The sequence below is a fragment of the Cyrtonyx montezumae genome, unplaced genomic scaffold, assembly GCF_038088225.1.
Source record: "Cyrtonyx montezumae isolate F1298 unplaced genomic scaffold, pur_monq_1.0 scaffold_3, whole genome shotgun sequence".
NCBI lineage: Eukaryota > Metazoa > Chordata > Aves > Galliformes > Odontophoridae > Cyrtonyx > Cyrtonyx montezumae.
The window spans coordinates 3,096,016-3,123,093 of NW_027072034.1; the positions used below are offsets into that span (position 1 = coordinate 3,096,016).

General features: G+C 38.8%; 1 protein-coding gene across 1 annotated transcript in view; it reads right to left on the reverse strand.

Annotated features, from left to right (window-relative positions):
* The window catches only part of AKAP11 (A-kinase anchoring protein 11), a 35,674-nt gene extending 8,981 nt beyond the window's left edge, over positions 1-26,693 (reverse strand). The window contains exons 1-8 of the mRNA XM_065743982.1: positions 26,659-26,693; positions 23,216-23,318; positions 17,682-17,798; positions 12,936-12,983; positions 11,768-11,902; positions 10,310-10,574; positions 5,245-9,886; positions 3,364-3,519 (exon numbers count right to left, since the gene is read on the reverse strand). Coding sequence (XP_065600054.1) covers positions 3,364-3,519; positions 5,245-9,886; positions 10,310-10,574; positions 11,768-11,902; positions 12,936-12,983; positions 17,682-17,798; positions 23,216-23,275 — 5,423 coding nt within the window. The 5' untranslated portion in view covers positions 23,276-23,318; positions 26,659-26,693. The remainder of the gene's footprint in view (positions 1-3,363; positions 3,520-5,244; positions 9,887-10,309; positions 10,575-11,767; positions 11,903-12,935; positions 12,984-17,681; positions 17,799-23,215; positions 23,319-26,658) is intronic.
* Positions 26,694-27,078: the final 385 nt, after the last annotated feature.

The following is a 27,078-nucleotide window of genomic DNA, read 5'->3' on the forward strand; positions in this document are numbered from 1 at the left end:
GACAAGCCATGAAGCATTTCCAGAGAACAGCTACTGCAAGAAGATGCCTACTGCAGCTAGCTAAGTTTTGTGTGACTGCTAAAGCTCTTTTCCACACATTCTGCTCATGGCAGATAGTAAAACTTAAAACAATAAATGGTGAAAGGGAACATTTCAAGAGTTAGATATTGATCTCTTTCAAGAAGCTGTCAGTAGCAGCGTCACCTATCATTGTCCTTTGCTTCCCAGTGTGGGTGCATTAAAGCACATTTAAGTACTTAATTTCCACACAGTAATGGCAGGTTAGCAAGCTTGCAATATGAACACATACTGAGGGAAAAAAAGAAAATTAAAGCGCAGAAGCTTTCAAATAAATCAAAGTGGTCCTAGAATTGCAAACAAAGCTATTAAAACACACAAGTTAAAATAAATAAATAAATAAAGCACTAAAGGCAGTTACCAAGACGTTGCAATTACCAGTTAGATTGGCATGGGAGATGCAAATCTGGCTAAGAACATATTTTAAACTACTGTTTGAGGCTATCACTGAACATATTAAGAATTCAAATTAACCTTGGTTCTGAATTACACGTATAGACAAGAGATTTGAAACACAGTCCGGTGTATCAATGCTCTTTGCTCAAACAGTCCCCTTCTTTGAGAATTGTAGCTGCTCAACATAAGGAAGTAAAAGCTGCCCCCCCCCAAAAAAAAAGTGTTCACAACCTAATTGAGTGTCTGCATGCATACTACTATTCTGATAAGATACATTCATATACTGTACAGGTCAAACAGGTTCTGAAAATACAGCATGTTTAATGCATTTAAAGATGTGATTACAACATAACAGCAACATAAAACATGCTTTGGTTTGTTTTTTGTCTGTTTTTGGAATGTGACCTTCAGTTCAGCAACTTAAAAGTGTGTTTTATTTAAAAATAAAGAGCTTCGACGACAGAAGAAAGGCATTATAAATGCTTCTATAAGGAGTCATGCTTATGTTTATACACACACATATATATATCATAATAATATATAGGAACTATATCATCTGCTTCAAGATTTTGTATTACATACATAACACAGTCAAAGGCAGGAGGTTTCTGTTCTGAAGTATAGCCTCATCCAGATGCTCTGATCCATACTCTGGAAAACCCTAAGCTTATATATGCACTGAAGAAAAAGCCTAATACTACTGTATTTCTAAACTTAAGTTGCAAGCATTAGAAAATACAAAGTGAACAATACCAACACTCCTCTGAGCAACTAACTTTATCAAGTCCACAAAAGAACTTTCATTGGCTTTTCCATTCAAATAAAACTACAGAGATTATGCTTTGATTTCTTTTTGACTTGTGTTGTTCCCTTGCTTACAGCTAGCTCAACCCTCAGTAAGTACTGAAGCATAGTTTTTACAATGACCCGAGATTGAGAGAATGTACCCTGTCAACAGAGGTTCTATGAAAAAAAATGTCTTTTTTTCCCCTGAAACATGTAAAGCAGAGCGACTTAAACTGAACTGGACTGTTACAAATTGCATTCTGTTGTTTTCTCAACAGCTTGATCCTGCAATCTGCAAATTTAAGCTATCATTAATGGATTTTCTAAACTTACTATCAAAATAATTTCCAAAATATTGTTTAAAGGAGTCTCAAATACCAGTATCCTTCAAATACTGTCAACAGCCTGAAAAGAGCTGGTCCTCCCTGCAAGAAAAAACTGTCTTACTATTCCCTGTAATACCCAATTGTAAAGTGCTGGCACTAAGATGGCAAGGATGGCACAAACAAGACTGAGGGGAGCTCCCCATATACAAGAAAGCCACACGTATTAAGAAACGTTCCATCTCTCAAGGGAGCAAAACTACTGAAGTATATTATTGAATCACAGAATCCTTAAGAGTTGGAAGGGACCTCTCAGGGCTACGTAGTCCAACTCCCCTGCAACAAACAGCTACATCAGGTTGTGCAAAATCGTTTCCCTAATTTCCTAGGATGAAGGTACTACTGAAGCTTGTTCTATGATAGAACCCTTTCTTCCACAAAGTCTTTTTGCTCATGACCATAACCTCAGATCCTCTCACTTCCACCTCCTAGAACACAGCAACACAAACACATGTGCTTTAACAATCCACAGCTGGTTCTGTCAAGCTAGCTGGGCAATTTGTGCATGTCACTTCCTTCTGCCAACACCTTGGTATCTAAATTACGTCTCCCCTTCCCTGAGTCATATGCTAATTTAGGTTTTTCTTCATCTAATGAACAGACTGTCTTTTAACTCATATTTTATTCACTGTTTGCAACTGCCAATATGCCAGTTCTTCTTTCCCTATATTCCGAATTCCACCATGGAAGTCAAATTTATTTCCACTTATTCAACAGATGATGCATTATTAAAATATCTTTAAGGCAATGTTTACTTTTATAGAAGTACTTCATAGCATGAGCAGGAAATTATAGTATTGGTTTGATTAAAATATTGGCTTAAGCGAGACATGAAAAAAACCTACAGATGTTTGATCAATTTCATTTTGGTACCAAAAAATCTGTGTGTACATTACATGGACATAAAAAAAAACAACAGCCACCACTCCCATTTCCGCTGTTCTTCATCAGAAGTGCTGAACATTCTACTTAAGTGATATATCCCTCATGCAAAACTAAGCTTACTCAGTCCTCATAACTTGCCTATAAAGAAGCTAGGGCCACAACTCACAATAATTTTCTCTGGCAACAGAAATGTTGCAGATGCTTAAAATTCCTGTTTTAATTTAGCTGGCTATCAATCAGTCGTTGGAATTGCAGCAAGAAACTCTATGAAAAAAGTTACTATCCTAAACAGGCAAGTTCCAGTACCACACACCTCTAGTTCCCAGTTAGTAACACATGAATACGCAAGCAGTATCAGTAAGAACAGCTGATAAATTCAACCCCTGCAAATTGCTGTTTAAAGCTCCTCCTGCAAACTATGCACGTTTGTTCTTTGCAAGAACAGATTAATTTACATAAAACTCACTGATTAATTTTTAATTTCAGAGCTAAATAAACACTACTTTCAAATTGTATTCTATGCAAGCTGTTTTTAAATATCTGCATCTTTTACGAATATTTAAGTTATACAGCATTATTTGATGCGACTCTAACACAAGTGACAATGTAAACTACCTGTTTTACACTTTAGAAATTATTAACATTCATGAACAAAATATTTTGTAGGAAAACATCAATTCAAAATACAGTATTAGAGCCATTTTCAACATAAAACTCATTGCTTGTTGAAGAAAATAAGTTCTTTTCCCTCGTCTCCCTGGAGAAAACCCACTTGATACCACGTTTCTTGATGTCAAGATAACTGTTGCAACTGTGCTAATATATTTATAGTTACCTGTCACTGAGATGAAGAAAACTGCTGTTCTCATCAGGATGTTCATCTTCAAAACTTAGATTTGACCAGCTGCCAGTGCTATCGTCGCCAATACTAAGGCTCATCTGCTGGCTAACAACAGATTCAACAGAGTGAAATCCTTCTCTTCCAACAGTGCTAAACAAAAAATCGAGACAAAAGCATCACTGCATTTCAGGTCAAGCAGATTAAAATCATTGACAGCAATTTATCACTTACTTCAAAGATATTAATTTTCAATTTCTCAAATGAAATGGAGAAACCAAATGAATCTGACAGAGGGAATGGCACAAATCTCTCATTCAGAAGATTGTTTGCTATAAATCATCGAACAGTTTTACCATCTGTGCATTTTAGTCTACAGACTATAGATCAAGGTACACTTTTCAAGCAGGAGTAATGTTTTTGGGATTGTTCAATACAGGACAGTTTGGCTATTTCTTCTCCTTACTTTCATTACTGGCAAAGCTTCACTCCAGTAAGCACAAGCTTTTTCAGGCAAAGATAACTTAGAATAAATTTGAATCACAATCCACTGGGGAATAGGAAAGGTGAATTTCTCCTCTAGTTCTATTTAACTTCACCAGTGCTGGCAGCCATTCCTTCCACCACACAAGGCAGTTCTCAAGAGATATCATTAGATGATGCTGTAAGAAGCACTTGTAAATTTTTTGTCATGTTAAAATCTTAATATCTCCACCTTGTCACAGACATAAAAATAGTATTTCTTTAAACCTTAAATTTTGTATTTCTAACTAGGACTTTCAAGTAATATTTTTTAGAAGTAATTAAAAAAACAAAAGTGCCAGCTCTGATACTGTAGGCATTGGAAAAATATCACTGTTACTTTTTTGTTCATCATGCACAGATTAAGGATCCAACCCCATTGTACAGAAACACAATATACAAGTTAGTAGAATTTCTACACTGCTGGAATTATTAGTTCCATGCTTTCACTGAAAGGCTGTACAAACTAGAATGGAGCTTTCTGTAGACGTTCCCCCCAGCCATCACCTCTGAAACAAAAAAACTTCCACTGATGCTCATGGGCAGAAGCTAATACATGTATCATACCAAACCCCGAAAAAAAGAACTCAGACCCATCGTGGCCTTTACCCACATTAAGGTCTGTTTTATTTGTCACGATGCCCTTCTAGAAACCAGGAAAATACATGATTTGCTGTTGCAATCAGCTGCTCCTTGTCGTAAAGTTACCATGGCACTATTCCCTATCTACAGGCCTTTTGAAAGAAATAGTAAAATAGCCTTTGCTAAGTACACAAGAATCTAAATGTCTGTTCCTTACCTAGTGTATTACTGTTTTACAGAATAAAATGTTTTTTGTAAGAAGTTCTTTACTTCCAATAATAAGGATGCTACCACAACATTCACAATTAAAATAAACCCTTCATACTATCTAGTAATGTCCAGTCTGGACAGTACCAGATGTTCCTACTGACAATCAAAAATAAGTTACTTATATTTTTCAGCTCAGAAGAGAAAACACAAGTAGGGAACAAACGAGGATTATTTCATTGCTCAAGCATCAATGAAACCTGAAGGGTCTACTGCAGGTAAAAATAATAGTATTTCAAGTTGAAATAGTAAGCTCCAATAATGAAGTCACCTACTGGAACACATGCACACTGACATAGATAGAAATCTTAGTTTAAAGCTCCGACAAGTGGAAAAAGGCTCTTTTTTTCCAGTTAAGAATTGTTTATATAGCAGTATAAGAATAAAACAAAATACTCAAAACATAAAACCTGTATTTCTATAACGACAACAAATCTTCTAAACACACTAATGTCTGCATTAATAGTCCTCCTTTTGGCACAGACTGCAACAAAAGAAAATTATTACCTTATGTTAACCGCCTGACCGATATTAGTCATAGCTGATGTCATTATTTCAGTAGTAAGGCTTTCAGCAAAACTGACTCCATCTTGTCCAATACCACTGTCAGCTGCCACACTCACATAACTCAGCTCTCCCTCTGCTTTTTCAACAGGTGCGGCAATGGCCTGATCAGAAAACACTGTCTTCTGTTCTACATCAACATGAATTTTAGGAATATCAAGCTGAAAGGCTCTTGGTTTTTGGCAGGCACCATCCAACCTAGAATGAAGAAAATGCCTCACTGGAATAGAGGAATCTTGCAGAGGTAAGTGATGAGACATACTTTCTGTACAGTACTGATGTTCCTTCATGCTGCAGCATCTACAGACAGTTCCAGAAAAAGGAGACAGTTTCTCAGCATATGAAAGCCTATCCCCATTTTTTCTGTTTTCAGCAACCTGGAGACCAGCAGATTCTAAACCCATTTCTAGAGTATCATCTGCTACTTTTCTAGCATACTTTTCTATAGCTTGAATTATGGTTTCACTGTAACCATTCTCATTCAAACTGCCCGTGCTATGATACAGTTTATGATTCGGGGAGAAAGGCAGAAGAGTCCTAGGAAATCTTGTTTTAATAAGATCCCCTGCAATTTCCTCAAATTCAGTCTTTTTATACAGACAGGAATCTGTCAGAGATTTTGGCAAACACGCTCCTGATAGTCTCAATTTCTTTCTGACATCATGCGTTATGCTGCAAGCAAGGGATTCTGAAAAACGTAACAATTCTGTTCTCTGCACGCCGATGCTTCTTTCGTAAGTTTGGTCTGCACAACGATGAATGCTGCTTTTCTCTTGTTGTACTGAGTCTTTATTCCCTGTTTTGATCGGCTCTGGTTTACCATTCATCAGTGAGCTCTGCCCAGGAAATATCTTTCTGCTGCATCTCAGTTTTGTTTTCCTAGCAGCCTGCCGTAGGCCCGACTTGATAGACCTGTAAGCAAGCCTGCTGGCATACTGATCCATTAACAGTTCGGCGTTACCACCTTCTCTTTTCAAAACATGAATAATATGATCTGCGTATTCTTCAGTCACACTTTCACAGCTAGGGTACTTGGAAGTCAAACCTATCATGCCTGAACTTTGCGGTAAAGAAAGCACAGATGAATCTCTCTCACTGGGACACTGGTCCTGCACTGGGGCACACTCCTCCTTTGAACCATGATCTTTATCACCTTTTCTCAGATAAAGGCAGTCCACTTGACAGTTAACACGCTTCAGCTTCAACAGTTTGCAATGCCTTGATTTCACCATTTTCTTGGCTTCACTGATGACTTTTCCTGCCATATCACCTGCAAAATTCCATAAAGAACTGCACGTCTCTTCTGGGGTACTTACTGATGCAGTATATCCACATTTTCCGTTCTGCATACTCGACTGAACCTGTCTATCAGCTTCTCTTTCATTTGTCTTAGCATCTAAATGGGAAGCTGCCATTTCAGTTGCTATTGAAATTATACGACTAGCTAAGTAATCTGCATACTGAACTGTTTTTTCTGAACGTTCCTGCTTCTCATTGACCGTTTCAGAATGATCTTCATCTTCACTACTTTCAACTTCTTCAGAAAGCGATCGCATGAGTTTCAGCATGAATTCCTCATTTCCCAAGGTGTCACGTTCAACTTCAGACAAACCTGTAACAGATGGATTGTAAGGTGTAGATGGTGGTGTTGCAGGTGCAAATTCCTTTGCTAATTCTCCCTTGAGTTTCTTAGACAGTTTTCTTAGGTTTCTTTCAGAACTAGCTTGACATGGTACTAAAGGAGTTGGTGGGGGTGTGCCAGGTGTTACGCTGTTATTTCCATCTTTGTTACTTGATTTATCAACCATCTGCAAAGCATCTTCACTGCCAAACATCACTGAAGAAAAGTTATTTGTATGCAGAAAACAATCAGCTTGCCTGTACGCCAAAGGTCCTGATGATAGTTTCAGAGTATCATGTTTTTTTGAGGGCTTGTTTAAGTACATCACTGAGCAGCTTCCTGTGTCAGTCAGGTCCTCTAGAACATGCCTAGCTAAAGTCGCAGCAGAGCAAGGTGGTGGTGATTTCGAAGAAAATCTGTTACCTTTTTGTTCCTGCCAACAATCTTTAGATTCTGAAAAATACTGATCAGAATTAGCTGGAGTAAGAAGTTTACATGGACTATTCAAAGGCATCTGCTGTTCAACAATTAAAGAAGCATTACTTTGTTTCTCACCCCCTTGCTTCTTTATTACACATTGCTCTTTTCCACTGATATCTGCGTAAGTCTGTGAGCCCACATTACATGACACATATTCGCTAGTGTTGCGAAATACAGTTTTACTTTCATCCACAGACTGTTTCACAATATACTTGGCCAGGTGATCTGCAAACCCTTTATTGGGGAAATCTTCACCGCTACGTTCCACATGAGGTTTTTTATCTACTACTTTTCTTGTTAAAAGCTCTGTATACTCTCCCACTGCTTTTGTTATTCTAGATGAGGATATGGCTTCATAAGCTTCGTTTACTATCATATCTACCATCGTTCCAGAGAAACTATTAATGCTTTTTGGCCCATTCGTTAATCCTGAGTTAGTGCTCATTCCAGATCTGTTGTTTGTTTGTTTGATATCATTCAGGTTATGTAAGGACAACGGATTATTTTCAATACTTTGACTGTAATCTGAAGTTAAGTGTATATTCCTAAAAGAAGAGACTTCCTCCTCTCTTTTTCTGCTTGTGAAAAATGGATGACTGCAGTCTTTGTATACTTTCATATTGTCATCACCATTTGGAGCAGTGCATACTCTTGCTTTATAAGCTTCAGAGGAAGCCTGACTTTGACAAAGAGCTCTTCCAGCTAAGGGTACAGGTATTGAACTTACAACACCAGAGGTACAAAACAGAGCTTGATGTACTGTATATTCTTTCTTGCAATCTTGGATTGGATTCAGTCCTACCCTATCATTAAAATTAGGAAAAACTGTGGAAGTCTGCGTTGATTCTAGCATACTTTCCGCACTCACATATTTAACATTGTCCATGGAAACACTAATAGCTGCTTGAGTTGTGAAGGTGACATCAACCTGAGACAGTTCAATAAAAGCCTCTTGAATGACAGACTCAGACAGATCTCTGGCATAGGATCTTACCACTTTGTCTTCATAATAAAATGAAGGAAGCTGTGCGGCAGTAGGTGTTGACGGATATGAAAACTGGCACACTTCCATGATTCCTTCAAACACAAGTTCTTCAGCAAGGTCTGCTGCAAATCTAGCAACGGTATTGGTAAATATTTGTTTCTTCACGTGTCGCAGTTCTTTCAAAGCACCAGTTATAGCTTCACTCACCAAAAAGCTGGCTAGCCCATTAATAGCACGCTCCTTCAGAGAAATTGCTCTACGTCTTCCAATTTCATAGAAAGCCATTTGAAAGACTGAAGATGTCAACCTAGCAGCTAAGTGACAAAGTGCATTGGTACACGAAGAAACACCTTTCTGCAGGTCCTTAAAAGCACTGCCCAAACTTTTTTCAACCAAGTCCGTTGCAAATTTTTGAATGCTATCTCTAATCATTGATGACTTATGTTGAGATTTTGCTTGTTTATCTGGCTCCCTGCCAGTTTTCATTCTGAGATCTGCACCTTGATCTTTTTCCTCTTTCAAAGTGATCCTGCTGTGTTTGGAATCATTTCCAAGTTCTGATGAAGAGTCAGATTGAAAAACAGAACCCAGTATTTCAAACGAAACACTATCAGCATATTCTGAATAAGTATTATAAAGTGCATCATGGTGGTGTTGATTTGTCCCATCTCCACCAAGACTGACACGACATAAACATTCAGAAGAACCACAGCTCCCTAGCGGACTGAATGCTGATGACCTAATAGGGCTGAACAAGCCTCCATTCTCTTCCCCTGATGTTTTAACTGGGCGAGGGGAGTCTGGGACATCAAAGACACTGCTGTATGGTGATTCTGGTTTACGAGGAGTTGGTTTCTTTACATTGGCTGGAAGAGTTGGACGATCAAACTTGAATTTCTGGGGATTCATTGTAATGCTTGCAGCACACAAATGCTCATGGATAGTCCTTCTTTTCTGGGAGGGATTCCCTAGGATGGGATCCCTAATAACTTTAACAGATTTTTCTAGGGTTTGTTCTAGTTCGTCAAACTGATCGAAACTATCAAAAAATTCACTAACTTCTGAGTCTGAATCCTCAATACCGTCTTTCACTACTGGAATTTTTGGCAGTTGGAGCTTTGCCTTCAAGCTTTTCTGATACCCTTCTTCATCTAAGAAGATAATGGGGCTTGGACTGGAGCAATTTGACTCAGAAGATTCAGCTGGAGAGGAAGAAAACAGTGTTTTACATAAAAAATTAACACCTTGATCAGAAGGATTATATGGCTTATAGAAACTCCTTTGTATCCAAGGATCAGAAATGGAGGTTGTAACTGAATTTTTTACTGAGGACAGTTCCTTAAGTCCCAGAATATCAAACAAAGCAGAAGATCTAGCAGATGATGACTTCTGACGTCCAGAACCCAAACGGATCTTTGAGTCCACAGCTTCTGAACACTGACCAGAGATGGTCTGTGAAGCAGCATAACGGTGGCTTCGGGACGTAGAGCTGCATGCACCTGAAGAGGAAAAAATAGTAACTGCTTCAAAAACAAGAAATTACTCAGAAATTACACTAGGGACAGATCTACAGTAATGGCTGCACTAGCTATTGTTGCAATATAATAGCTTACCTTTCTTAATTAAAGCTATGTAAAACTCGCTGAAATTCATGCATTCATATATTTTTTAAGCACGCAAAGTAGCAGATTCTATTTTATCTGCATCTGATGCAAAGATTAGAATCTTTGGTTTATGACTTACTAAGCTGTTGTGAAAAGAACAGCAACAAATTACATTTAGAGCTGCATAATATCATTTTACAAAACACAAATGTTAAAAAACAACACTATAACAACACTTACACTTATTTTCTTATGAAATCCTGACAGCCTAAACATCAATTAATGATTTCTACAAGTCAACAGTACGCAAGTACTTACCAACATTCTGCATCTTTGAAGGTTCATCTTCATCTAACTGTTCAAAAGCAGTGACAAAATCATCTTCAATTGAAGAAACTGACTGATTAGTGTCATCGTCTTCTGCCCGGGATGTCTCTGTTTGATGTTTTTGCAGTAGGTTTATTTCAACTGCATGTCTTACACCCATAGTATACTTGCTCAGCAAGGTAAATATATAATCCGCTTTGATCTTCGGAAATGAAGGAGCCAGTCGCATCACACAAAGCACTTCAGGAAGTTGGTTCTTGAAGAAGAGAAAAAAGAAAACAAAAAGTCTTGAAATAATCTCAACTGTCAGGAATGACAAAGGATTCCTTCCACCTATTGCTGTGGTTTAATCTGGCAGGTGGCTAAGCACCACACAGTTGTTTGCTCACTCCCCCTAATTCCCAGTGGAACAGGGGAGAGAATCAGGAAAAAAAGAATTTGTGGGCTGAGATAAAACTATTTACTAAGATGATGAAAAGGAAACAGATAATAGTTATGAATATATGTGTAGAAGTATATGTATATATATACACATATAAATATACATATATGAATGCCTATAACAAGTGATATATAAGCAATTGCTCACCACCCATTGACTTACACCCACTCATCCCCCAAGCAGTGGAAATGCAAGAAATGAACTTCTACTCCCTTCAAAGCTCCTTTAAAGAAAACAGTTCTGTCCCAGGTGAAATCAACATCCATTGTAATCAATAGTAAGTAATTTAGAAATATTTTCAAGATAAGAAAATAAATGTATAAAGCAATAGTTAAAATTTCTTACCCATTTTAATGACTTCTGCATTTGAATAACTCTTTGCAGTAAAAACAAAAAGGCTGTATAGTACAACTCTGACAATATGTACTCATGAAATGTTAAAAACACAATTTCAAAGACTGTTTATATTGAATGGTATTTCAATTTGTAGGATATTTATTTCTTCAAGGTTTTATATGCGATTTGACTTAACATGCAAGTTAATATGACTGAAAGTTTTTTACTTTAACAACACTTGCAACTACAGAAGAAAAGAACCCACTGACTTTTATAAGGACCCGACACTGTCATAATTTCTTGGCATTTGTTTCAATGAAGACAGTCTGCAGAGGATAGAAGCCATATCTGAGCTGAGATGGGCAACTGACAAGTTTCACCTTCTTTCCAAAACTGGCAGTGAAAGGGACAACAGCTGAACAGAAGGTTGCGATCAGCATCATAGTATCTGCACTAATAATATAGATCTTAACTTGAAAGGAACAAGCTTATAAATTTTCTAACGCTTGTTTTAAACAAAAAATGCAGAAATACAGAACACTAATACTACTGTGACCCCAAAATACAAGCAAAACAAGTTGTAGGAATAAGAAACTCTTTTAAGAGGCCAAATATAAAGCTTCTGTGCTTCAGACATGCAAGACAACAAAACGTTTACCCAAAACATTTACCTGATTTTTCATGACACAGGGTTTTGCCAAGGTTTTCTTTGCATCTTTTAGAAAAATAACCTCATTTTCTTTTAGTTTGCACAACTGAAGCGATTTCAGAGCATCTGGAAGTTCTACAGAAACAGCTGACATCTCCTGGTTTTAATATAGGAACAAATCAAGAATTCAAAGTGAAAAAATAAAAGTGAATGAAAATAAGAAGTTGTTGTCTGCCGCTTTGTTTTAAATCTTATATCCCCTCCAACAGCGGCTAATTTTGATAAAGTTCCTCTTCTATCCCTTTATTAACCCATCCACCACTTATTTTCTCATAGTCTAGCGTGAAGCTCATTTCCACTAATTCAATCCACACATCTAACCTGCTCTTCCACCAAAAGAATTTCCACTGTTTCTCATGAGACAGAAGGGACTTCAAGGTCACAAGGGACAATCTTGGAAGCAACTGCACATCATACAAGGTATGCAACTACAGACAGAAGACTTTTAGTACTATAGTCATTTTATTTATTAGCAACATCAATACAATTTTGAACACAAAGGGATTCAGTCTGTTTCTCAATTTTAAAACATCAGTAATCTCTACTTATGGCTAGACATGACTATAAAATGTGGAGTAGCACTGCAAACACCATATAGTTATTGTAAACTCCACAAGAGAATTACATCCTTAACTTCTTTAAATTGTTAAATAATCCCATTAGTGGGCTCACTTCCCTTTTTAAATATTTCCTCACTTTACTCTTCAGAATAATCATAATTTCACAGCTAGCAGTAAACTCAGTAAAATTTTAGCTTTGCAAATCAAAAAAGCACTGTATTAATAAGTACAATTATAAACAAGGTAACAAAGAAAAATACTGATACACAGTTTTTAGGAAAACGAAGAAACAAATAAATAAGCCAAATAGTTTAAGTATGTGATTTCAGACCATTTCAACACAAAGTCTGGCCTATGCTGTACTTTAATACAAAACCACTAATGATCGCATTAAAATAATTATTTTCAACCTCTCAATATTGAGAATGGTTATGCTTTTAAAAAAGTCAATACAAGCATATTTCATATCTCAAATATCAAAACTCCTCTGTCCAAAAATCCATGTACTACTTGCAAGAAGTAACTAGTTCTGAATAATATTATTTTCCAATCTAGATAGATATACTATACCTGCAAATGAGCAGTACTCATCTCTTCAGCAAAACCTATGAATGCAATCTGTAGAATAAAAACACAAACATAGAAATTCAGAAAATATTTTGTAGCTTTCTTCTAGCTCTTGACATTTCTACCACCTATCTTCATTCTGCCACCACAAAACTCACACATTAGGGTAACAGCCTGCCCAAACAATACTGCATACACATACAGTAACACTATGTCATTTGAATTTTGAAAGAACAGACCAGACTAAGGTGCACATACAACTTATAAAACCCACTAAATTGATTTTTTTTCCTCGTGGCTCCTTGTTGAAATTTAGCAACACATATACATCCCATTAGGTCTGTTAAAATAAACATGATTTTGCACAGATCAGGGCTTCAAGATGGACATGTATAAACCAGTTCCCATCTGAAATCCATCCATGCTAACAAACTAAGACACATTTGGATATACTGAAGAGAGTACAAAGCTAACACAGACCGTTTATCAAGTAAACTGATTAGCCTTAGGCCAAAACACAGCAGATGACTTAAGCTGCATATCTGCATGCCACATCCAAGTAGACAGACCCCTAAAGTAAAAGAATATTCAGGCTCTATGGTCTTGTCAGGCTCAAGAACCTGATGTATGTCTAAAATGTCAACTATATCACAGGTCTGAGGACTTGTGGACAGCGGTGGTGTTTTACTGCTTTCTGCTATTCTGCTTTCAGGCATCTCATTTCATTCAACACTAACAGATCAAAGCCAGTAAGTATTTTGTCTTATCTTCATTCTTCAGTAGCAATTTATGATATATTTACATTCAACTATTAAAAGTTTCTTTCAGATGTCAGAGCTCCTCATTTTCATTTAATATTTCTCTAATGACTAACAATTGGGTAACTGCACACTACTATAAATACACAAGCTCTTATTTTCAAAACAAGCTTGTAAGAACTGGAGCACAAACATTAAATAAATCCATTGACATGGGAAGAGTATCAAGAAGCTGCTAGGCTGTGTAGAGATCAGGTCAGGAAAGCCAAAGCTCAGCTGGAACTAAACTTGGCAAGTGGTGCCAAGAAGAGAAAAGACTTCCATGTACCTTAACCTGAAAAGTAAGTCCAGGAGGGCATATCTCCCCTAGTGAGTGTGGCACAGGCATGCTGGTAACAACAGACAAGAAGAAGGCTGAAGTACTTAACAACTTTTTGCCTTGATCTTCTCTGATAAATGTCCATCACACAGCCCTCAAATGTTTGGTTTGGAAGAAGGGGACTTCACTGGAAGTGAAGATCATGTTCATGACCACCTGAGGAACCTAAACATCCGCAAGTCTATGGATCCTAAAGAGATGCATCCCAGAGTCCTGAGCAAATTAGCTGATGTAGTCGCCAAGCCACTCTCAATCATATCTGAAAAGTCGTGGCAATCAGGTGAAGTCCCTGGTGATTGGAAAAAAGGCAAAATCATACCCATTTGTAAAAATGATGACTCCAGAAACTACCAACCCATCAGTCTCACCTCTGCACCAGGAAAGATCATGGAGCAGATCCTTCTAGAAGCTATGCTAAGGTGCGTGGAAGAGAGGGAGGTGATACAGGAGAACCAGCATGGCTTCACCAAGGGTAAATCCTGCTTCACCAGCCTAGTAGCCTTTTACAATGGTATTATTGCTTCAATGGACAAGCAAAGAGCCACTGATGTCACCTACCTGGACTTCAGTATTGCCTTTAACATGGTACCCCACAACATCCTTCTCTCCATATGGATTTTATGGGTGGACTGTTCAATGGACAAAGAACTGGCTGCAGGTTTGAGTCCAGAGAGTGGCAGTGAATGGCTCAATGTCTGGATGAAGATCAGCGATGAGTGGTGATCCACACAGGGCAGTGCTGGCACCAATACTCTTTAACATTCTTCAATGACACTGACAATGGGGTCCAGTGTACCCCAAAATTGATGTCATCGGTGTTTGCTGATGACATCAGTACTGTGGGGAACAGCTGACACACCAGAGAGATGGGATGCCATCCAGAGGGACCTACACAGGCTTGAGCAGGGGGCCCAGGTGAACCTCATACAGTTCAACAAATCCAAGTGTAAGGTCATATACCTGGGTTGAAGCAGTATCCGCTACCAACACAAACTGGGGGATGAGAGGATTGAGCACAGGCATGACAAAAAAGACCTGGGGGTACTGGTGGATACTAAGCTGAACATGAGCCAGCAATGTGCTCTCATAGCCCAGAAAGCCAACCATGTCCTAGGCTGCATCAAAAGCAGCATGGCCAGAAGAGCAAACAAAGTGATCGATCCTGTCCTTCTACTCAGAGCTGGTGAGGCCTCACCTAGAATACTGTGTCCAGATGTGGAGTCCTCAGTACAGGAGAAACATAAACCTGCTGGAGCACATCCAGAGCAGGGCGACAAAAATGATCCCAAGGATGAAACACCTCTCCCACAAAGACAGGCTGAGAGAACTGGGGCTGTTCTGCCTGGAGAAGAGAAGGTTCTGAGGTGGCCTGATAGCTGCCTTTCAATATCTAAAGGAGAGCTACTCTTTAGAAGAGTCCATGGTAATGGAACAAGGGCAAGTGGTATCAAAATTGAAGAAGCTAGACTTCGGTTGCATGTAAGGAAGAAGACTTAACACACTGGAACAGGCTGCTCAGAGATGTGGTCGATGCCCCATCCCTGAAGACATTCAAGGTCAGGCTGGATGAGGTGTGAGCTTCTGAACTAGCTGTAGGTGTCACTGTTCATTGCAGGGGTTCCTTTCCTTCCAACTCTATGAACTCTGTTTGGAGTTAAAGTTTATATGGCTGAGATTCAATTATTTCAGAGCACTATGCAACAGAGTGAGTGATTTTTAAGTATTCAGGTCATAGTTCACATTAAGATTGTGCTAGTGAGATGGTTCTCCTGCCTAAAACCAGCAAAGAACACCTCTATGTTTATGATCACCTACTAACTGGTTCAGCAACCTACTTGTGCATACAAAGGAACACTTATGCAGTAGCATTCTAAATGGCTCTTAGCAAATCACAGATCACCAGCATCATATTCACTGTGGTATTAAACGATCCCTTTTCAGTGATACGCTCTTAAGCTCCTACATCTTTTATGCATACAGGATCTGAAGACACCTTTCAATTCCAACACCTCATTTGCACAACACCTACTCTATGAACAGAAGTAGCCTAGCAGTTCAAAGACTTGGAGGAAAACCAGTTCTCTGAAGAACATTTTAGGAGGCTTTAGGATTGTTATGTTAGGACGTTTTTTTAATGGGTGTATGCTCTTTTGTCTTCCTACATGTCCTTTCCCCCTCCTCAAACTAATGACTTTGACCCTTTACCTCTCCCACAGAACACACTGCTATCAAAGAAACTGCTGAGTCTACCTATTTCTGTATCAATTACATCACCTAGATTTATTATGCCCAATCTCCCGTTTTCACAAAAAAAATAAACACCTTTGAGCTCTGAAACTAATACGGTCATTTAAAGTGATGGTAAGGCTGGAAATCCCCCAGAAGGGCTGATAATTGGTAATAAAAGCCTTTCCTTTAATTTAAAAGTAAGTGTACGTGACACTGTATTTAAAGGTTACCAAAATCCATAGGCACAGATACTTGCATGCAATTTTTCTAAGTCAATTTCTAAGCAATTGTCTTCATAGACCTAGGAACTTGTTTTAACATTATTCTGTATATCTACCTTGTACTTCTGGATGAAGAAAAAAACCAAATACCTGTTTTTTTGTTTTTTTTCCATCAACTTCCATCAACATTTCATCCAGAAAGCTTTTAATTGCTTGAGCTAATAAGGTAACTTCCAATAATAGTGAGCTATCTTTCTCCCCAGGAACCACCATTCTAACTGTTGCCAGGCATTTGCTTAAAGAAAAAGAAAGCCTCAAAATTCTTGGGGTTGTTCAGGTGATCCTACCTCATTCTCTGCTGGTCATACAATCTACTTCTTTCCCTCCTCCTCCTATTACATATTCAATTATCAGCCTTCCTTAATGGTTTCCAGAATCATTTTTCTCTTTTTTCAGCTCTTCCTCCTGACCAGTTCAGGTTACCCTCACCTCCTTCAAGGCTCGCTTTCAGACCTATCAACTGTTCAGTAGTCTTCTACAACTCTAAAGAGGTACACAGTACCCTGTTTTTTATTCAGATAAAATGTTTTTAAATTGTCTAATTCAAACAGCTCTAGTCATCTTCACAGCTCAGTATTTACCTACATACTTCTGAATTCCCTCTAGGTCTACTTTTTTTTTCCACCCGAAAAGACCTTTTTCAGTTTTTGGCCCATATGTATTCACATCATAGAAGCCCTGATCTGTAATGCTCACCTTGCAGTGCTGAGAGCAAGGAAATATAAGTTCACTAGCTTTCATCTCCAGATTTGGATCAGAACATTCTGCTACTTTGTTAGGGTATCATCCATACAATTTGATCACAGCAGTGCTCATAAATGCATCATAAAAGCATTCAGTTACACAATTCCTACAAAATCATTTATCTACAAGTTTTGTTACTTAGTTTCTCAATTCCTACAAAGCAGAGAAATGTCATCTTGAAATGTTACAGTTATTATCAAGACTTCAAGGACTGAATGCAAGAATGGCAATATAAGGGCAAGGAGTTAATTATCAGTAAGTTGCAACACTGTTCACATTTACTATTTTGCATGCTACAAGCTAAATCATCTTAAATCATAACCAAAAAACATATATAAACGATCAGGTTATGCCAAACCTCAATAAAATTATCTTGTTCTTCCTGATTTAAACATTCTTCTGCTGATACATTGCATAACTCTTTTCTGCTGTGTAGCAGTGACTTCATAGAGTGCAGTATGCCTTCACCAAAGCTCTGAAAAACAAAGGGGAAAAAAAAAGACAAAAAGTCATTTTCAGTTTCTAATAAAGAGTCTCTTCTAAGCCCCTCCTTAGTTTCCCTATTCTAAGTACTGTTTCAAACAACTTGGCATATCAATCACCAGGTTTAATGACTAAACTCCATGTTCTGAATTAAAATGTAAAAGGATAAGCTGTTTTCTTGAAGAAATAATTATATTCCAAAGTAAGCTGACCATTCTGTATTTAAGACAAAAAAAAAAAAGGGGGGGGGGGGGGGAAATGTGCAGATTTGGGAAAAAGTTAAGGTGAAACCAAGAAGAAATTTAAAGGCCTTCCACTCCATGCATCAGAGCCTGTATATGGAACTTTTCCATCAAGTTTTCCTTAAAAAGCATGTTAAGAATTAAAAATGAGATTTGGTTGCATGTTGTTAACCCAGTTATTTATTCTCCATATGACCACCCTGTAAAAAAAAAACAAGTGAGAAATGTATGCTATTTCAAATCTGCCCAGCTTCTTAAACAACAGAAAGTACTAGATAACCAAATTTAGTCAGGGAAACCTTTGCATTTCTGACAATCCCACAGCAAAAGTAATCCTTTTATGGTAAAAGCTGATCTTATTATAATTAAGGCTCTGTAAAGATAATAACAGTGGTGTTACATATTAATACATTGGAAGCCTAACTGGCGCAGTCAGTGCTACCACACTTGTGCTCATAGTGATATAACATTAGGAAAGCATTTTTTAAATAATAAGACAAAAAGAAAATGCAGGACTCCTGAAATTACCAAAACAGATTTCAGAATGTTAGTAAGAAAGACTGGGATTACTAGACTAACAGCAAAGGCCAACACTGAAGAAGACAACACAGTCATATTTATGGAAAAGTGAGAACTAGTAACTGAAGTATTTTGACATGCATTTAGGGCAGCTTAAAGGTCATTCAAATAATTCCTACTTTCATCTACAACTTTGTCCTCATATATTTAATTCTGATTAATATATTACATATGCATCTTTATACTTCCCACGGTATGCAAACAATATTTCTGATCCTCCACATCATCCAGATTTACAGGTGGCTGCAATGCTAATACTGCTGTGAAAGGCCCTCCCCCAGTCAATTTAAAAGCAGACTCTCACCCATCCACGTCACAGAAAGTCACCTGAGTAGTCAAGTCAGCCTGCTGAAATGTCTCACTTTCAGCTTATACAATGACTTATCAGTCTTAGCACTCAAAATGGTAACATAAAAGTCACACAATATGACCTGGAAATTCTATGCAAACCAATAGTGATTCAGTTTGACAAGCACTCAAGATTATTCTCTAACTTCTTAGAGGAGGGAATTTTTACACACTTATTACATATAGGTATATTTTTCCTTAGCTTAATATCCTGAAAGAAAAAGCAGGACGGAAAACAACATAAGTATGATATTAAGAGTTACTACAGTTCAAGTTAGAAAATCCAAGATTCTGGAGAATACTAGGTGGAAGAGGGCAAGGAAGAAATGTGCAACAGTAAGATCTCCCTCATGTCTGGCAGAGCTGTCATTAAAGACTGTAAAGCCTGTATGAAGGCCTGGCAGCACATTGATGGTGGCCCTACATGACTGAAGAGATAAAACAGACTTTCTTAAAAAGGAGGGAAAGGAAATGATATGTGCTTTTAAAATCATATGAATGAGTTCAGAACACAGAAAGAATAAATACTCATGAAAATTACTACATGTGATACATACAGAAAGGAAAGATCTCAGCTAGCTTAACTTCCCTGAATAAAATATACTGAACCAAATGGACAATTAACAAAACTAGAGCTCAGTAAAAGAGCTGCTTCTGAAAAAGAAGGAATGGCCTAAAAATGTGGCGTTTTTTTAGAAGATAATAGATGTGGGACAGTAACCCAATAACCAACATCCTCACAAGTTACCTTGAGATGAGGTCAAGTATCATCCACGTTAATAAACATACAATAAAAGAGTAAAGATAGAGACGAAATCTGATAATACGAAGTGAGCAGGTATCATCACTGAAAACAGGAGCAGCATATACAGGAAACTCAAGGTGACAGCAAACATATGAAATGCAAGGTTATATCCTTGAAAAACTAATAGCAAGCTTTTAAATAGAATTGTGAATTCACAAGCTGGGAAACAGAGATGTGACTTCACCTCTTCATCATGATAGAGAAGCAAACAATCAGTATGATGCAGCACTGAAAATAGCAAACGTGACCCCAGTAAGCATCCTTTAGAAGGATAACTGACATAATTTGAGTCGCTGAGTGCATCCTCTGTAATTGCACATACCATATCATCCACATGTAAAAAGAAGATTAACTCACAACAAGCACTGAAAGGAGGACTATGAAGGATAATCACTGGAACAAAGAAGCTTTCATAAAAAAGCAGACTAAACCTTTAGCTTACAGTTTCCAAAAAATCAAGACTAACAGAGAACAGATCTACAACTGTAAATACATCATGAAGGTGAACATCAGCAATAGGGAAAAGAACAAGCTGAAGAATAATGATAGCTGTGAGCAAACAGGTATAAATTTGTTGTGAATAGTGCAATTCCTAAGATTCTGAATCATCAAAGCAGCGTGGTTCAAAAAGACTTCAAAACTGCAGTAGGACTTCTTTTTTGTTTTGTGGTGTTTTATTTTAATCTCCTCTCATTATCTGTGAGACTACACTCAGTAACCTTATTCATACTGACAATATAGACATCGTTTCAGAGAAAACTTCATACCCAACAGGCAATGAAAGTAAGCTTTCTCAACCACGCTGAATTAAACTAAAAACTGAAAAACAGCAATTCCTCAATACCAGCAGATCAATGTATATAAGGATAAGAGGTCATCTTCAACAGAAGGATGTTGCTTGCTTTTGCTAACAATATAGTTCTACATATGGACAACGTAAAACACAAGAAAACTACTTGATAGGTCTGTGAACCTAAGATACCTGAAACTCTGCTTTAAGAGTATGTTTGGAATCTTGTTCACTAAGTCACAGTAGGGGAAAAGAGAAGGAAGAGAAATATCCTAAAATGCATGCAGATCAGAACCTGAACAATGAAGTTTTGCCTCGCTCTCTTTGTAGCCAGCAAATCAAGAAGTCGTTACATATCCTTCACAGTAGAAGAAACTGCATACTAATCAGTCTAATGAACTAATCAGCCACTTTCTAACATTACAAACTACCCACAAACCTGCAAAATGCTTGTAACACTGGAGGAAACTGCTTTTGCAAAGCTAGCAGAAGAATTCCATGATCACTAACAGTATCTGAACAACTCTCACTTCTTCCAGTGTCGACTGAGAAATCAAGTCCGACACTGGCAAATCATGTTTACCTTGCACTAAGGTAACAGCAGATTTATTCCTGACTTCATATGCTTCAGGATTGAAATGGACTGAATATTCTGAAGTCATCTTGTGAAAATGAAAACTTTACACGTGCACAACATTTATATTTGAAGCACAGTGAAGACAGGAATCAAGACTGAAAGCTGAGAACCAACAGAAGATGGAATGTAATGTGATTCTGACCACACCACTGCCTGGCTCTGTGAAGAAGAAGGGAAGATCCACACTAAAACTAAATAGTTATCCCTCGAGGAAAAGATCACGAAGAAGCTCCTACAGATGGAAACATCAGAATCCAGCTGCATGGGTATGGATAATTCTCCAGGACACCTAAGAATTCAAGTTACTAGAATAACACAGTCCAGAATGCCTAATGGCAATTAACAGAACAGTTCACAAAACTAATACTTTTAGGCAACCATTCCTATCAGTGAGGAGTCACTGTAATTGATAGAAAGATGTTTCTGCAATACAAAGGGAGAAAAAACTAAGGGATTTTCATCTGATTTTGGTTTTGTTTAGTTATGTGTGTTGTTTTTGGTTTTTTTTACTTGAAGGGAGAAAATGTCAGGTTGGACATTAGGAAAAATTCCAAAAGAGCAGTCAGCACTGGAGCAGCTGCACAGGGGGTTGGTGGAGTCACTGCCCCCAAAGGTGTTCAAGAAACATTTAGATGTTCTACTGAAGGACATGGTTTAGTGGGGAAATATGGTGGAGGATGGATGGTAGGACTGGATGATCTTGGAGGTCTTTTCCAACCTTGAGGATTCTATGATAAAAGCAAATAGAATCTTAATAATTACATCCTCTAAAATACACTTTATGATGAAGTTAAGGATGTAAAGTGACCTGTATGTCGTTAAACAACTACTTCAACTGGAGCTCATTTGTAAACCAATAAAAAACTGTATACTTTGTGTCTAAAAGCTAAAAGATCACCCATAATTACAAACTGCTTAATGGAAAGCAGTTATCATTCTGAATCTGAAACAAGTGATTATCAGCCTCACCCTCCCATAACGCTCATCCTTGCTCTCAAGCTGTTTCAACAGGATCTACAATGCATATACTGCTTCCTTAAGAAAGAAAAATGTATTTTATGGAATAAAAGTAATGCAATTTCTAGGTGACAAAACTATTCCTTGGTTAGTTTCTCTTCTTCAGCACTGCACACACTTTAAGTCAGGCAAGAATCAGAGAAGACCCAGAAAAACTGTCATCTGCATTTGACTACTTTGAGAAATATAGAATCGTGGAATAGTTTGAGTCAAAAAGGACCCTTAAGATCACCTAGTCCTAAACCCCCTGCTATATGCAGCGACACCTCCCTCTAGACCAGGCTGCTCAAAGCCTCATCCAGCCTGACCCTGAATGCTTCCAAGGAGAGGGCATTCACAACCTCACTGGTAATGGATAAATCAGTTGACTACTTCAGAGTAAACTGCAGTGTAATACTTTCATCTGAGGAAGCAGTAGTTTATTTCTCTGAATTCAGGGGACAAAATTGAAAAGAATAAATAAATCCATTAAGAAATATATATATATCTTTCATAAGCCCTAAACAGACTATTTTCCACTGCCCAGAAATTCAAGTAAATCTAAGCATAAGCCAGATAAAAAAAAAAGGCTAAAATTATTACAGTAAAGCCTAACACAGACTTCACTGAACGCTATATATTTAATACATTTAAGTTTTAATGTGTGTCAAAATAGAAAAGCTATTCTCCACAAATAAGCCAAAATGTAACATTCAAGTACATCATTTTTATCGTATCCACCTCAAAACAGAAAAGGAAGAGAGGAGGAAAAAGCATACACAATCCTTCTCTACAGTATTTTGTCTCCAAGGCTACACTCCACTAGGCTAAATATGCCAACATATAAAGCAAGGGCAGTTTTATGCCTCCTTGAAACCTTAGCCTGTCAAAATTAAAAGTCACTAAAAAAAAGGGGGGGGAGAAAACCTAAAAGTTTACTTAGTTTATTATTAGAATGCAGCAGTAAAGATACAAAAATCTATGAAATTATTATTTTAAAAAATATAATTACCTTTTTCATAGATATTCTTGGTTTCATTCGACTGCTCTGAGCCCTTGAGTAGATATCCATGATTTTATCAATCTCAGTGTACGACAAGTCAGATCAAAAATACCTACAAAAACATTTATAGATTAATTTTCTTTCCCCAGTTTGTTAGCATACATTCTGAAAATACAAGTAGACAAAGCAAGAACCAATAGAAACAAAACATTTTGAAGCTAAGATTAAGCAGTCCAGGCTGTTGCCCTTGCAATAAATAAATACATAAATAAATAAATAAATACTGCCTTAACATAAAATAATGTACAGAATGTAAAATTAAGAAATGATAATAGCTCACATGTTAGTTAGTAACAAGACGTTTATTTACCTAGATTTCAATGCTGCACTGGTGGAAAAAAAGAAAATGTTATATTAAATATTTCTCCACTGTTGTTGATACATCAGAGCACAGGTTTTCTTTGCAGAGCTGACCAGCTTGGTTTTCTTGATCTCATCTCAAGCACATCTTCAGTTTCTATACAGAACAAGCACCGGTTTGTTCTTGAGTACACATAATTTAAATAAGAAGAGCAGTACTGACATGTGGCCATTGTATTTTTCATCTTCCCTCCCCTGCCAGCAACTATAAAAACAAAGCCTCCTCAAGCATGTAACAATGAAGAGTATGCATATACATTCACATTTCACCTTAATTTCTGCTTTCTTTCATAAAGATGAACTCGCCAGATCCTTCAAAGAAAATAAGCTACACTTAAACTGTAACACTTTTATTTCTGGAGCAACAGCGTCTCACTTAACTTGATCTCTCAAATTTGGAAAATTAAAGTCTATGTCATTAAGTACATAGCTAGATAGTTGCCAGACCATGAAAATTATATATGCAAATAAAAAACCCAAATCAAGAAGTTCTGCGGACAGAAGATTACTGTGCTGCTTTACCCCTGACCAAAAACACCACAACCAATCCAACTCGTCTGCACCCTGTCCTTCAGTGTCTGTACCATACAGGTTCTTCCCACCCCCTGGGGTATGTCACAGCTCTGTGTCGTTCACTTCCACTTGTCCAAGAATACAGCACAAAACAAAACGAAAGCTGAGGATGTACAAAATTACTATGCTGGCTAAAGTACCCAAACTTCAGAACTAACCGGAAAGGAAGTGAAAGCACTGACAATCAAAACAGCCTGGAAATAGTTGGTATCTTGAGAAAACAGGATGTTTTTTTCTAATGATTTATCACTTTCACTAATTGTCTTGGCTGTTTTGAAAAAGTCTATAAAAATGACATGCTGTCTCAACCACAGCTACATCCATGCTAAGCAGAAGGGGGCAAACGCATCTGTGTTAAGAAACACTGAATGCTTTTTCCATTTGATTCTGTTTGCTTGCTTCACAAAGACAAGAAACGAATACCAAGCTTCATCAATTTCAAGATAACCCTTCATTTTCTCTGGACAGATTATTGCCCCATCTCCCCACAATCCTAGGTTTGGATTCACAAAATACAGCCTTGGGAAAATAAAAACATTACGTACCAAAAACACCCATTAATCTAAATTTGAAGGGGGAACTGTGCAATTAAGTTTCTGTACTTTATTCTGTGCGTGTTTCATACGTGACTAAACAATTTAAGTGGGGGACATTTCAGGTCTCAAAAGGAGGAAAAAATTCAGCTCGGAAAGAGCAGTGAGGCACTGGCACAGCAGGCTGCCCAGGTGTCACTGTCCCTGGAGGTGTTCAAGAACCATGTGGATGTGGCACCTGAGGTCAAGCGGGCATGGTGGGGATGGGTGGTTGGACTAATTGACCTTAGAGGTCTTTTCAAACTTTAACTTTTCTCAATAAGCATTCCTTCTTTAGAAGAGCTCTACACGAGAATATCTAGGTTCAAGAGGTATTTTTTCAGATTATGATATGCCAGATGATTAAGAGGAAGAGAGAAGAATCTGATTAATTATTATTCTAGATTGAGTAACATGTTCCATCAATATGCTTTCTCCACTAGAGAATCCATGGACAATAAGAAATCATGAGGGATCAACTAAGATAGCAAAATTCAACTACCAGGCCACAAAAAATCACCCTGCCTGCAAATCAAGAAATTCACCCAAATTGAACCAATTCTCAATATACTTAATGACTCAATAATCAGTTTAACACTGGGAACATTTATTACTAGATTAAAAACTGAAAACTACTGAAGGGAACCTGCATTAGCACTGGAGTTGGACCCACCAACTCTGTGATTACATGAAAAGTTGCCTGTATGAATCTGATATAATCTTGTAAATAGGAAGCAATGAAAGACTGCTCCCCAGCGTAAAACATGTTACGTTAACTGTGATTTTGCTACCATTGATTGTTTCCAGATAGAGTACAACTTTGTACGCAGTTTTGAGAGGAAGGAGTTCTCTGAGAGAAAGGCTTCTAAAGCCTTTCATCAGCTGATGTCCCCATAAGATACCAGTGTGTGCTTGCGGCCCAGAAAGCCAACTGTATCCTGAGCTGCATCATGGAAAGTGTGAGCAGTGGGCTGAGGGAGGTGACTCTGTCCCTCTGTTCTGTTCTCATGAGACCCCATCTGGTGTAAAGTATCCAGTTCTGGATCCCTCAACACAAGAAGGGCACAGGGCTGTTGGAGAAGGTCCAGAGGAAGTTTACAAAGATGATCAGTGCTGGAGCACCTCCTCTATGAAGGACACCCTGAGAGAGCTGAGGCTGTTGAGTCTGGTGAAGAGAAGGCTCAAGGAGGACCTTATAGTGGCGTTCCAGTACCAGCAGGGAGCCTATAGGAAAGCTGGAGAGGGAGTTTTATAAGGCCATGTAGTAACAGGACAAGAGAAAATTGTTATAAACTGGAAGAGGGGAGATTTAGACTAGATATTAGGAAGAAATTATTAACTGTGAGGGTGGTGAGACACTGGAACAGGTTGCCCGGAGGGGCTGTGCATGCCCCCTCCCTGGAAGCATTCAAGGCCAGGCTGGATGGGGCTCTGAGCAACCTGGTCTAGAGGGAGGTGTCCCTGCCTATAGCAGGGGGTTGGATCTAGATTATCTTAAAGGCCTCTTCCAACCCAAACCGTTCTAAGACTTCTCCCCCTAAATGACTCTGATAACATCTCGGAGCTTCGATAAGAACGTCGTAACATCAAAGCCACAGCGCAATCCCCGCGGGAGGCACAGCTTCTCCCGAGCCCCGCACCGCCCCAGGCTCGGGCCTCCCCACTCCGTCCCGCGCCGCGCCGCGCCGCGCCGCCCCAGGCCACGCAGGGACACGCCGACTCTCCCTTTCCTCCGGGGCAGGGCCGGAGCATCCTCCGGGAGAGAAGGAAGGAGCCACCTGTGGAGGCTGCCAGGCCGGGAGGCGGCGCCCCGGCGTCAGCGCAGCCCGCCGGAAGAGGCAGGCCCCCGCTCTCCTCAGCGGTAGAAGAAGAGCGGGCGGCCCGTACCTGAGCGTTTCCTCAGCGTCCACCGCCCGCCGCCATGTCTCCTCTTGGAGAAGCGGAGCCTCCGCTGCGGCCACCGCCGCCGTCGCCGCCACACGCCACGCCCCCGGCTCGCGCCGCTCTCGCGACGCTTCCTCCTCCGCCTCCGGAGTCACGTGGTGCCCCCCGCGGGCGGGGTTTGGGCGCGCAGCTGTGTGGCGCGCGCAGGAGACCACCGCGGTCATCTAGTCAACCATCAGCCTAGCCGCACCGTGCCCACTCACCGTGTCCCCAAGTGCCACATCCACACGGTTCTTGAACACCTTCGGGGACGGTGACCCCACCACCTCCCTGGGCAGCCTGTGCCAGTGCTCACCGCCCTTTCTGAGAAGAAATGCTGCCTAATACCCAACCTGAAGTCTTCCTGAGATGTGGCAGGTCAGA